This window comes from Barbus barbus (assembly GCF_936440315.1).
Source record: "Barbus barbus genome assembly, chromosome: 1".
NCBI classification, from domain to species: Eukaryota; Metazoa; Chordata; class Actinopteri; order Cypriniformes; family Cyprinidae; genus Barbus; species Barbus barbus.
This window is the reverse complement of record NC_136729.1, coordinates 12,677,790-12,691,844: the sequence shown is the minus strand read 5'-3', so window position 1 is coordinate 12,691,844 and position 14,055 is coordinate 12,677,790. Positions and strand designations below refer to the sequence as shown.

General features: G+C 40.0%; 1 protein-coding gene across 7 annotated transcripts in view; it reads left to right on the top strand.

The window, feature by feature from the left end:
- The window catches only part of LOC306863022 (chromodomain-helicase-DNA-binding protein 3-like), a 49,290-nt gene that overhangs the window by 31,896 nt on the left and 3,339 nt on the right, over positions 1–14,055 (top strand). For 5 of the 7 annotated variants that reach the window (XM_079406165.1, XM_079406163.1, XM_079406164.1 and 2 more), the window contains 6 exons: positions 682–790; positions 1,087–1,219; positions 2,303–2,498; positions 3,094–3,257; positions 5,709–5,835; positions 9,104–9,407. In XM_079406165.1, coding sequence (XP_079262291.1) covers positions 682–790; positions 1,087–1,219; positions 2,303–2,498; positions 3,094–3,257; positions 5,709–5,835; positions 9,104–9,309 — 935 coding nt within the window. In that variant the 3' untranslated portion in view covers positions 9,310–9,407. Of the gene's footprint in view, positions 1–681; positions 791–1,086; positions 1,220–2,302; positions 2,499–3,093; positions 3,258–5,708; positions 5,836–9,103; positions 9,408–14,055 lie in introns of those variants that run through there. The other 2 variants (XM_079406168.1, XM_079406166.1) reach the window with 1 other exon arrangement.

Sequence of the window (14,055 nt, the reverse complement as noted above, 5' to 3'; positions counted from 1 at the left end):
ATAATAATAATTAAATAATTTAAAGACATTTTTATTTAAATATTGGCATTCTTTAATGTAATCTTTATCAAATGCTGTCCATTATAATTTCCAATTCATAAAAATATTTTTTTTTTTACATTTAAAAAATTTATTATTTTATTATTATTATTATTAATATAGTCAAAGCAGCATCAAAATGTGATATTCTAATTAATTTATTAGTTTTAGCCTTAACACAAAATTTATTGGCTTATCAAAACAAGTATCAGCCATAATTTTATTATCTGTGCATCCCTGATTGAACATTTTCACCCCTTAATATTTACCAGCCCTCTGTTAGCAGTCTGGTGGTCATTTGTCCGGTCTATTATTTCTTTGATTTTTAGTTTCCAGCCCCAGTCACTATAAATAGTTTCAGTTTCCAGAAGCCAATCACTGTATATAAGTTGAATTAACAACTTTAAAAGAGAACAGCTAAACATCAAGGGGTTTATGCTTATCGTTCATAAACATTTCACCAGCGTTGAGAAAAAATTTCAAGCAAACACTAAGCATACAGCCCACACTCTAAAGTAGTTTATAGCCCGATAACTCGATTTACACGCTCGCTAGTTTTGTTGTCGGAGGATTGTTACCTTTTATTTATTCGTCAGCAGGTATAAATTTATTGTAAGTGATATCTGTTTCTTTTATGCACAGAGCTCCACACTCTTTGGCAGAACGAGGAACGGGCGGCAGTTTCATCAGGCAAGATCAATGAGATCTGGCACCGGCGACATGACTTCTGGCTGCTGGCAGGTATCGTGTGGTATCCTTGGAGATAGGCTGCTGTCGCTGTAGAAACAATCCAGTTCCATTAATGTATATTTATACTGCGTTTGCTAAATGAACAGTTTGTTTGGAGCTCAAAGCCAAGAAGAACAAGGAAATAAAATGAGATGGAAAAAACTGAGTTCCCACAAATACATCAGTTTTCTTTAGCGAATACTACAGACAGCAAAATTGTTATTCTTTTATTGAAAATAAAGATCTTTAGATTTGAACGCGTATCATGGTCTAGCGTAGGTTGACAGGTTTGAACTTTTGATCCTTGACCCGTTGAAGCCATGGCTACGCACGGTGGCAGGACATTCAGAACGACCCGCAGTTCACCATCATTAACGAACCTTTCAAAACTCAAGCCAACAAGGGAAACTTCTTAGAGATGAAAAACAAGTTCCTGGCCAGGCGGTTTAAGGTATGTTGTAAATAAACAATATAAATCGTTTTCCGTTTAGTCTTTTCTTTTTGTTTGTTGTGATATGCGTGGTGGAGTTTCATTGTGGCTTTTGTAGTTATGTTACACTTTTTGTCTTGCGTTGCCGTAGGTCATTGTTTGAAAGCTGCTTCTTTTGTTCTGTCATTTGTATCATAATTATATACTTGTGTGTCTTGTTTTGGCATGCTTTTTACTCTACCTTTTGTTCTGCTGTTTGTGTCACTCCCACCTGGAGATTTTATCTCTACATGTTGACACGTCACAATCGCAAACCCAAACCTCAATATGCTGACATGCGTTCTTGTGAAACAGCCTTGTCTCATTGTTTTTCCTGTTTTTTTTTCATCACATGTTTCATATCCTTTTCTCTACATCCTCTTTTTCTTTTCTCAGCCTCCCTCGCTCTCTTTCTTTCTCTCTGTCTTTCTCTTCTTCTCTTACATAATTCCAAATGCGTTGAGCAACTTGAGAACCGCCGTTATTCCAGTGAAACTTCTTTTAATTAGAAGCTGGTGCTTTCTCATGCTCATAAATCACTGGAACGGTTTATCGTTCCAGTCAATTCTGTTCAATAAATTTCTTAATTCCCTATTATTTTGCAGCCTATCTTTCTCCCTGTTTCACTCTCCCTCAATCCAGCTCTGTGTTCTCAGTCGCGGGTTTCTGCTGTTCTTTTGATTGAAAAAAATCAAAGAAGTGATTTCCGAAGGATCATGCGAAACTGAAGACTGGAGTAATGGCTGCAACACAGGAATAAATTACATTACGTTACATTTATCTCACTAATCTATAATGGAATAAAATAGTAACATAAAATACATATACAATATCATAAGGATAATAATCTTGTAGTTTGAATATATAGTGCTTTATTTAGCATGCTGGTAGCTTTTTGAATTGAATGTCTTTTGAATCACCATAGTTTTAGTCATACAAATTTAGATGGCAATTTTTAGCTGGAGAGCCACGTCAAGTAGTTAGTGGGTTGCCTGAACAACTAGCGGACTAATTTAGTTTTACGCATCTCTAGATCTAAGATCTCTCTCTCTCTCTCTCTCTCAGTTGCTAGAGCAGGCCCTGGTGATAGAGGAGCAGCTGCGTCGGGCTGCGTACCTCAACATGACCCAGGACCCGACTCACCCAGCCATGGCCCTGAACGCTCGCTTCGCTGAGGTTGAATGTCTAGCCGAGTCCCATCAACATCTCAGCAAGGAGTCACTCGCAGGAAACAAACCTGCAAATGCCGTCTTGCATAAGGGTGAGGAAATATCTTTAAATGAAAAATGAGAGGGAATATGTTTGTGTAACTCAGACAAAGTTTGCTGGCATCTTGAGGGTCTGGATAGATCCAGTGGGACCGGTGCTCCTGCCAGCTCTGATATGGGAACAGTTCAAGAACACAAGGCACTTTAAACGTCCTGCAGTTTTCTCAAGCGTGTTGTTTAATCTGTGCCGATAAACCATTTATTGGATACCAGTTCACTTGGCTTGTCACTCTTATTATTGTCTGAAATTGCTGAGAGAACTGCCAATAAATGTAACTTTTGACAATCAGAATTCACTGTCACATTTAGTTAGCCTTCTGAACTTTAATATCCTTTGATATACTTCAAAACAAGTGCTAATTTAGTATTATTTATACACTTTTTAATATTTAGTATATTATATATAATAATGCTTCAAGGTCTTTTAGTTTTTAAAGTCGACATTCTGAATACATGTTCCTGCTCCTGAAGTCTTCATCTTCAAGTAAAGATTCTATTAACAATTACATATTTAACTCTACAACCAAATCCCACTGCTTCTGTTAGTTTCTACAACCTGGCATGTTGTAATGATGGACATTTTTGTAGTTCTTAACCAACTGGAGGAGCTTCTGAGTGACATGAAGGCAGACGTAATGCGGCTCCCAGCCACACTCTGTAGAGTCCCGCCGATAACGGCCCGCCTGCAGATGTCAGAGAGAAGCATCCTCAGCAGACTGGCCAACAAAGGCAACGAGACACACACATCGCCGGTAAAAACACAAGCACATATGAGTGTACATATTCATACAGATATTAAATTATTACAAAGTACAGTACTGCTCAAAAGGTTGGGGGCAGGAATTTTTTCAGTAAGGGTGCATTAAATGTATCAAATAAATGCTTTTGAACTTTTTAGTCAGCAAAGAATTCTAAAATAAATATCCTGGTTTTCATAAAAGTATTACTGTTTTCAGCATTGTTAATAAGAAATGTTTCTTGAGCGGCTAATCAGCATATTAGAATGATTTCTGAAGGATCATTCAACACTGAATACTGCAGTAAATTCAGCGTTGCCATCACAGGAATAAATTACATTTGAAATTTTACTAAAATAGAAAATGGTCATTTGAAATTAATAATATTTAAAAAATTTTACTGTATTTTTGATCATAACAATAAATGTGGCCTTGGTGAGCATATGAAACAAAACAAAAAAACATTTAAAATCTCACAGACCAACAATGGTGTACATACACTCTTCACAAGTCGTAAATGCTCAGGCTTGTAAATATTTAACTATTAATATATTTGTATCTGTATATTTAATTTCTAAACATATTCCATGCCATTGAAATATATTTATAATGACTGACACGGAAAGGAATTCATAAATATAAAAGAGTAATTGTCACGTCACACGTACGAACAGGGAAACGAGGAACGTCTTGAATACTTAGACTTTTATTTTTGCAAAGCCACACACAGGTTGACGTATATAGATGATGATCAGACTGGACACAGAGGCAGGGAAACACAGGGCTTATGAACTCGGGGAAATCAACAGGGAAGAACGGAAACAGGTGTGGAGCAATTAAACACAGATCAAATCAACTAATGAACGGGGAACAAGGACAGGAAGGCCAAATATGGACACGAGAGGCGGGGAAACACTAGACACAGACTGACATGATGCCCCCCTCCGGAAGGTGTGTCCTCACGCCCTATTCCATCTACTGGGGAGGGGGGGTGGGCACTCTGGAGGCCTTCAGGGGGCAGGGCTACCGGCCTCCAGAGCGGGGCCCCGTTCCGGGAGCCATGGCGGGACGGGAGACACGGGAGGCCATGGGGGATCAGGAGACACGGGAGGCCATGGCGGATCAGGAGGCCATGGCGGGACAGGGGACTCGGGAGGCCACGGCCTTATTTTTTCGGGCCGCCAGAGGGGTTCTGTGGCCTTGGCCCTTGGCCCGGCCACACAGGCTGTGACCCTATTACCCAACCCAAAAAAAAATTTCTTGGGGAAGTTCCCCCTGGGAGCCACTGAGGAGCGGACCTTGTGGGGCGCTCTTGCAGCTCGGACTCTGTGGGGCGCTTTTGCAACGCGGACTCTGTGGGGCGCTCTTGCAGCGCAGAGCTGGACGGAACCAGCGGAGACGCAGGAGGGCACGTGCAAGGAGCCGGCACTGGGGGGCGCTCCTGAAGCGCAGACACTAGGGGGGCGCTCTTGAAGCGCAGACACTTGGGGGCGCTCTTGAGGAGCTGAGCTGGACGGGACCAGCGGAGACGCAGGAGAGCTGGACGGGACCAGCGGAGACGTAGGAGAGCACCTGCGAGGAGCAGGCACAGGAGGGCGCTCTTGAAGCGCGGATTCTTGGGGGCGCTCTGGGCTGAGGACAGAGGCGGTGCTGGGAAGAGTTGGGTGGCCGGAACATTTGGTTGGGTATGTGGAGGGTCCTGGCGAGGGGTGAGCTGGGGGGGCCAGGTGATTTTCGGCTGGGGTTGGACGTCGATCGTTCTGGCAAACTTCTACTTCGAGATCGATGCCATTAGCACAGAGGACATAATTAACCAGCTGTGGGGAGATCGCAGCTGATGACGTCAGCATCCAACCCAAGCCGAAAACAGACACAGAACAAGGCATCAATCCAGCTCACCTCGTTGGAAAGCTCAAGGAATTCCTCCACATATCTTACCAATTTCCGACCATCCTGCCGCAGACACCAAAGCCTGTCTTCAGCCTTAGTCATGTTTTAGGTCCAGTCTTCTGTCACGTCACACGTAGGAACAGGGAGTCGAGGAACGTCTTGAATACTTAGACTTTTATTTTTGCAAAGCCACACACAGGTTGACGTATATAGATGACGATCAGACTGGACACAGAAGCAGGAAAACACAGGGCTTATGAACACGGGGAATTCAACAGGGAAAAACGGAAACAGGTGTGGAGCAATTAAACACAGGGCTGGGGACAAATAAACTAATGAACAGGGAACGAGGACAGGAACAGGAAGGCCAAATATGGACACGAGAGGCGGGGAAACACGAGGCACAGACTGACAGTAATATGCTCTTATTTGTTGCAGCCATTTGGCATCAATAAAATGTGCAGCGTTTCAGAATGAATCTTATACGACTCTTTTGAGTTAAGTTTGAATTTTTTTTTCTCCCTTTGCATTCTAAGGTTTATAAGACACACTCTATCTCTTTCTCTCTTTATCTAGCCTATTCCTCCAGGACCGTATGCCACCCCACAGAACTTCGGTCCTCCCTTCACACCTGCAGCTTCAGCGGCTCTCACTCTGGCAGGGGCCAACTACAACCAGATGCCCCCTGGCGCTTTCATATCAGGTCAGTTTTTGCCGATCCGCCCCCAGAAAGAAGGCACCCCAAATCAGCCTTGAGTGATCTCATACTCTTGTTACTCTGAACCATTTTAAAGGCATTTCATTTACACTGATGAAAAAGCAGATCAGCGTTGGTTAACTGCTCATATTAAACGAGGGATATTTGTACACAAAAGCACATCAAGGTAGTAAACCTGTTGATTTAGAATTTTTGTGATTTTTAGAAACGGTGTGTGTGATTGTTGTGCTGTCTATGTGTATATATGATGTATGAAATAGAAAGGAAAATGCTGGAAGTGATGTGGATTTCTAAACAAAGTTCTTAAATGACAAGTTTAATTGAAATCTGTTTTGACCAGCTGGAGGTAATGTGTTTGTTTGGTTGGTTTCAATTTGAAAGGCAGATTTGCTTGCCATCTGTTGATCATGGCAGTCTCAAAATGTGAAAACAAAGTGCTTGTAAGCAGCTCTGGATTAGAGCATCTGCTAGATGGTGAAATTAAGTTATTTTTTTTGGATGTTACATTCTCCTGTCGCATCTTAATATGCAGAGACAGCTATGAGTAAGCCATTCATAGGTTGATTCTGCCTAAAAATGTAAACACTGTGGCTCTGTGGTGCTATCAAAACATTGCTCTACAAGTTTGAGGATCCAATAGCATGAGCCACCTGTTTGGCTGGCCAATGACAGATGGAGAGGGGAGTGTTCTGAAAACCTGTTTGCAAACAATTATTTTTTCAGTTCCTTTTGGTGACCGGTGGAGTAGAATGCACTTTACCTTTAAGGGCTGAGGAATTCTTGGTAGCATTTAGTAAAATATAAGCAGATTTGTAAATAAATGCGCCATACACGTAAAACACCAGTGAGTCAACACCACTCTCTATCTTTACCTACACATTGAGCATTGTCCTACAAACATCCAGTCAGTAAGCAAATGAAATGTTCATATAGCAATTATTTCACAAATTGAATTGGTCCTTCAGCTGATTTAAACCAATACTTTGAGTCCTTTTAATTGATTAATTAAAAGAATCAGTTCAAAAGAGTCATTTGAGAAATCAGAGTTAATTTAGTATTATTTATATACTATTATAGATATTTTGAAATGGTTTTTATTTTTATATTTTCAGTTTTTATTTTCATTTTAACTTTAGAATAATTTAGTTATTTTATGTTTTTGTCATTTTATTAGTGTTTTTAAATATTACAATTTAGGTTTCATTTATTTTTATTTCAGTTTTAAATGATTTCCAGTTACTAATCTTAGTGATTCATCCTATTTCAGTGAATTGCCAAGGCAGCATTTCTAATATTTATAACTTTTCAGTTTGTTTTTAATCTAATATTGATATTTTACTTTATTTCAGCTTCATTTGAATTAACAAATGTGTTTTTAATAGTTTTAGTTTTTTGCAAGCAGTGATTTAATAGATGAGAAATGGACAGCGCTTTAGGCCATAACTTTACCGTCTCATGACTAACGTGGCAAAATCCATACGATTCAACTTTTCTCTGTTTTTCTCCCTGTTTTTTCTTTCTCTTTCTTTCTCTGTTATTGTGTACGAATGCTCTTTCACAATAATTTGTGAGGTCAGTGTATGAGGCTGGATTTGAATTTTGGTATGTAGTTTCTCTATAAAGCACTGATTCTTGAAAAAGGTTTAATCAGTTATCAAACTTTTGATGGACCTGAAATTATTTGTGTTCCACAGATTTCAGTATTTAGTAGTTTAGTATTTAATACTTAGATTGTAGAACGGTTACAGATTTAATCCTTGCTTAATATGTCACTGTTCAGAAATGCAAGCACATGTTCTGTCCTAAGTGAAAAAAAAAAACTACACTGACACAAGTCACACTTGATGTATTCATATTTCTGCAAAAATATGATTCTGGTTAGCACACTTAATTACATTTTAACTCAAGGGGGCCCCCGTGGAATTTTGGCAAAATTATTTCACGTTCTCCATCTTTGGTCCAAGAGAAAAGATTAGCCCTGCCAGTAAGTTTATTGTTTCATTATTAGCTCTGTAACAGCATATGTGTGCAGGAAGCACGGAGAAGAACAAATGTAGTTGTTTTTGTTTGCCATTTTCTGTTTATTCTATCAGAGGCCAAACTCCGTCCATCGTCCTGACTGTTTTTACCCATACAGAGTGGATTGAGTGTCCTGATACCAATCTTTCTACAGCGTCTAAGGGAGGCATATTTTCTTGCCATGGTGCTTTTTCTGAAAATGTCATTAAAGTTATCCAGAACCTTAGCCGTGCCAGGAATCGCTCAGCCGAGGGAACATTTTTTTTGCTTTTCTACTCATATTTTTAAGAGAGAGAAAAAAGCATAAAGAAACACAAATGTGCTTGTGCCTTTTACGCCAGTTTTTTAAAACCCCCTGGAGGCAGAACTAGACTCTCGCTCGCTCTCTCTTTGTCTGTCTCTCTCTTTCATTCTCTGTCTGTCACTGAAATAGCCCCAGACTTCAGATCCTGGTGGGTATAGAGGCTGATTGGGTTTGTTGAGGCTGTACACGCTGAACCCTCGTCTGGCTAAAAATATGCCCCATTGGGGCCCGTTTGAACCCACTGGTCCCAGATTAAGACAACTGCGGTGACCCCAGTTTAAACCAAGCCAGGGAACGAGATGAAAACAGCATGCCAGACTAAACAAAAAAAACGAGAGAGAGAAAGAGATATAAAAGAAAAGAGAAAAATGAAGGCCAGACTGTTGATCTGTTTAACGTACTCCATAATAGGAAATTTTTTGGACCCGGTCAGACATTTCTCTAAAAGACAGAGGAAGAAGTGAGAGGGAGGAGAGAGACAAAATGGAGTGTGAGCTCTGCTTTGCCTCTGTAAAAATCCTAGTGGACCCCGTAACATCTCTCTCAATCATTCTTAAAGTTGTCAGAAATAAAGACCTTGGCGAGCATGTATTGTTTTCTTTTTTAAGTCATTGCCATTTAAACTCTTAGCGTTTTACATGTCATGAACTTTATGGAGCAATAGGTTTTAGACACATTATGTCAACACAGATTTCTTTGGCAAAAAATGCCCGAACGTCTAAATTTTTTTTACCTACATTTTTTTTAAGTTCGGTGCGTCACTGCTCTCGCAGCCAGTGGATGTCCTGAGTCTGGCTCTCGAGATTATTTGTAAGAGCGGGAGACACAAACTGCGAGATTTTATTAATATTGAGGACTGATGCTATGCCACTGATTGACCGCTCCCTACCCCCCCAGTGTCTACAGTCTGCCCCCTTTCTGCCTCCACAGAAGCTCCGTCCTGCCTGAAGACTAAGGAACATGACGTGCTGCAGCGCCAGAGGGTGGTGGACCTGTGGAAGGACGGCAAGTCGGAAGGGTCAATTGGGCAGGAGCTTCGCATGCCTAAATCCACCGTGCACAGCATCATTGTCAAGTACCGCCTCAGCAACACGGTGGAAAACCTGCCACGCAACGGACGGCCCAAAAAACCATGACCTGAAAGAGCAATGGATGGAGGACAGGAGGGATGACGTGACTGTATAATGTGAGGGGCAGAAAGGCTAGGAAAAAACGATTAATAAATTAGATAGGATTGGAGGTGGGAATGTCTGAAAATACTGTTGCCAAGCGAATATTGTAGCAGGCTGCTGGACTTTTTGAGAAAAGATACTCTTCAGGCGAAATAGTTATTAACAGATAGACAAAACGAGCAAATGCAAAAGAACAATTAAGTAGGAGAAAGGGAGCTGAAACGAGAGCTGTTTGGACGATGAAAACACAGACCTCTTCCACTTCTGCCCTTTCCAGGACTTTTTTCTCTCTCTATCTCTCTTCCACTCTCACTCTCTCCCCTTGCCCCCTCTGTTCCCTTTCTTTCATCTGTCGGTCCGAGAGAAGTCCCAGCAGATTAATTTTTCATTTGGCCGAAGGAGCGAGGGCGCTCATTTAAGTGCCCGAAACCTTCCCTCCCTAATTCCATTTCAAATCACTATTTCTCTGCATCCCTTTTTACAGTATCTCTCTTTCTTTTATCATCTATCCCTCTCCTTCTGTCGTTCTCTTTCATACGCACATGCAGCTTCACAGTGTCAGAAGTGAAGGATTCCAAAGACTGCAGTTTTTTCAAAATACCACAAGTTTGTTTTCTGTCATTAAAACCCCTTACCCAATCAAAACTGTTTTGGAACTGAGGCACAGTGGAGTGGAACTATCTTTTTTTCCTGGAAACTGCGGACCTTTTGAAAAACTCTCCAGCCACGGACTCTCTGCGTTCCTAAACCAAATGGCATGAAATCGCTCCATATATATGAAGACTTGACTTTTCATCACAGCAACCTGTCCAGTGGGCTGATGCAGATCTGAGATCAGTTGTATGATTTTCCAGAGCTTACTTACTGAAGGAATGCGCTGATCCTGGGTCAGAAGACATTCATGCTGAGCATGCACACGATTCAACCTGTCCGACCAAATTCCTGCGCTGTGCAAGAGCTAGATTCAATCCCCAGCAGGACGTTTATACAGTACAAGACTGTTGTATGAGAACTCCCTGCATTCTACAAAAATGCACAAACACACCCACGCGTGCACACTCACGCACGCTTGAGAGCCACATAAGTAGCTCTGTATTTTCCACCACATGGTGTCTTTTATTGTAGTGGCTGATTGTGCGTGTGTGTGCATGCAGTATCAATGAACTGAAGCTAATTGTGCGTATGTTTGTGTTCGGTTGGGGTTGATACTGTACAAGTGAAGATTCAGGGCTGCTGGTGTGTGGGTTCTTCTGTGTGAATGATTAATTGTGTGAGTGTGCTAGTTGTTTGAATAGGCTGGGTCATCGAGGCCAGCTGCCATCTCTGCATGTTTGTCTGGTTTACCGAGACGTAGAGGCAGACTGGTGTGCAGAAGCAAGACTTGGTGCCCTCAGATAATGTTTGGTCAGAGAAAGGGGCATACAGAGAAAGAAGGTGGAAAGGGGAGACAGTCTGAGAAAGACATCGGAATAACAGTTTTATGGGTGACTAGCAGATATTTTGATAAGTGATTTAATGTTTTTATTATTTCTTTAATGAATTAGGATGAAAAATCCAAATTTATTTTCTGTATTTTATATAAAAGCAAGTTAATTAACATGTTGCCCAGTGTTCTCTTCCAAACACTGTGCAAATTGAAGGCTGTAAAAACAAATATAGAGGTATAAATGTGGGCTTGACTAAACACTGGCCAATAAAGATGAAATACAATAAATTAGAAATGTTGTTTACAGGAACACAAACATTCCCAGACATAGAGTTTGGGGTCGGTAGGAATTGTTTATAATTCCTACCAACCCCAAGACGTCTCTGATATTCACCAAGACTGCATTCATTTGATATATCATTCTAATATACTGATTTGGTGCTCAAGAAACAGTTCTTATTATTATCAATGTTGAACAGTATCAACAGTTATGCCACTTAATATTCTTGTGTAAACCATGATACATTTTTCAGGATTCTTTGAACAGAAAGTTGAAAAGAAAAGCTGTTATTGAATTTTTTTATTTTTTGCTGAGTAACAACGGTATTCAATTCTTTAAAAAATTCTTACTGACCCCTAACTTTTGAACGGTACTGTAGTAACGTGTTAATATCATTTTTCCTGAATAAGTTTTCCTGTAAAGGACTTCTTATATTTATATCTAATTACAGTTACTGCTGTTAAATATATTTTTACTGGTGTTGCATATATTTAAATTAAATAATTAAATGGGACATTTAAAATCTAAATTTAACATCCAACTAATTTTATCAAAATGAATTATTGATCGTCATTTCTCTGTTAATTTCTCGCTAAGTGAAGTATTTTAGGTAAAACAAGGCCCAATTAATAGATAATGACAGTTGTTGTTTAATTTGTGTTGATTATTATCATTATTCATTATTATTGATTTTATCAATTAATCGTTGCAGCTCTAATTACGAGAGACAGACAGCCTGGGAAGAGAGACGAATCTAAAAGAAAGAATCAGTCTGAGGGTGAATCAGTCAGAGAGGGACAGAAAGGAAGTCTGACAGAAATGCATGGTCTGAGAGAGACATTTTGGAATAGAGAGAAAGTCTGACTAAAAGTGGTAATCTGAGAGAGACAGTCTGGGAAAAAGAAGCCTGAAAGACAGTGAGACAGTCTGGGAGAGAGACAGTCTGAGTGAGAAAGCCAGTTAGTTCCAAGATTGTTGGTTGTAGAAGCACTCCGAGATCTGAATCTGAGTAATGAATTATTTTCCTTGGCTCGCATTGCAGGAGTATGCAGTACAACGTTCAGAAATTTGAAAGTCACCTGGTGGGTTTCTAGCTCAGCATTTCCCCCTTGTAAAGGAGCCCCAATGCATTCCAAGCTCTCTCCAGACGCGTTCCCATCTGAAGGCCATGCATTCTTCTTCTCTTATTGCATGTTTACGAAACAGTGCCAGTCTTAATCAGATAATTGAACTCAAGCGTTATCATTAGCCTGTTCCAGTGCACACATTTCTTTTTTTGCATACTCCAGAACATTAATCTCAGCCAAAACCTGTAGCACAACAAACGACTAGCGTTTTTGTCCTTGGAAAAACTTTGGTTGTGTAATTGAGGAACACATGCCAAGAGGGATTGTTCCTTCGAAGATCTTGCAACTGTTCCTCAGTTCCCTGCATGTTTAGGCCTGAGACAAAACAGGTACCCCGAGTGCACAGTCAAGGTGGCTGTCAATCACCTGTTCAGGATATTGTGCAACCAATAAATTAAATTTGGACTTTTAAAAATGGCTTGAAATAAAGATGCAGTTCTTCAAACCAAAGGAATTAAGTGCTATAACCCCATTTATAGAATAAAATAGAATAGGTCACATTAGCTACATTTTGGAAAAATTTCATGGACAAAAATGGTCCATTGTCAATAGTTTAGCGATGCATGTAGCACTGCTCAAATAGAAGCCACTTTCAAACCAAGCAACTTTCTTTTGGTCAACGCAACATATTCGCGTGACCATCTTTTGCAAATGTGAATTTGCAAATCTCGCGCAAAACTCCCAGTTATGCAGATTCCAGTCGAAATGACTGGATTTCGCCCATGTAATTTTGCTGAGCAGTGGTAGGTTAAATATAACCGTAACTTTATATTGTAGGCCATTTATAGTCATTTCACGTGTTCACGAGAACACGTAAGGTACTGTAGGATGTTCCCGGCAGGACAGTTAGACGTGACTCAGAAGTTTATATGTGACTCAAATGATGGCAGCTATCACGTCTGTCTGAGTCATACTGTGAGTTTGCTAAAAAAAAACAAAAAACTACAAGTACAGCAAATTAAGCTAAAGCATTTCAAACACTATACACTCACAATGTGCTTGTGAGTGGTGAACTAAAATGCTCAGTACTGTTGTCCTCGAATACATTTCTTTATAGAAGACAAGGTTTTGTATTATTATTATTACTGTGTATGGTATATAGTATACTCTTGACTGTATGCAAGTTTACCCATTAAAGGATGTCCATAATGGAGCACAATGTGGTTTTGTATATATTTTTTTTTTTGTCTGTTGCTAGGTAGGGATGCACAATATATTGGTACTGTATCAGTTAATAGCAGTAATTAATGTTTATTGGTTAATTTAGATATTGAATTGTGCTCGTTCATTTCCCCTATTTTTACATTTAAAGGGATATTTCACCCAAAAACGTTGTCATTAATTACTCACCCTCATGTTGTTCCAAACCCGTAACACCTTTGTTCATCTTCAGAACACAAATTAAGATATTTCTGATGAAATCCAAGAGCTTTCTGACCCTCCATAGACTGTAACACAACTGACACGTTCAAGGCATCGTTAAAATAATCCATGTGACATTAGTTGTTCAACCATAATTTTATGAAGCTACAAGAATACCTTTTGAAAACAAAAATAACTTAATTCAACAATTTCTTCTCTTTCATGTCAGTCTTTGACGCACATTCACAATAGTACCATGATGCATATGTGTGCGTTCCTCTGCTTGTAAACAAGGCACAGCGCACCCTGGTTCTATGTCAGAATGCCAGCTACTGCGTCAGCAGCACCACACGCATACGTCATGGTACTCTTGTGAATGCACAGCGGAGACTGAAGTCTCGTTATTTTTGTTTTCTTTGCACACAAAAAGTATTCTCACAGCTTCATAACATTATGGTTGAAGCACTGATGTCACACGGACTATTTTAACAATGTCCTTACTACGTTTCTGGGCC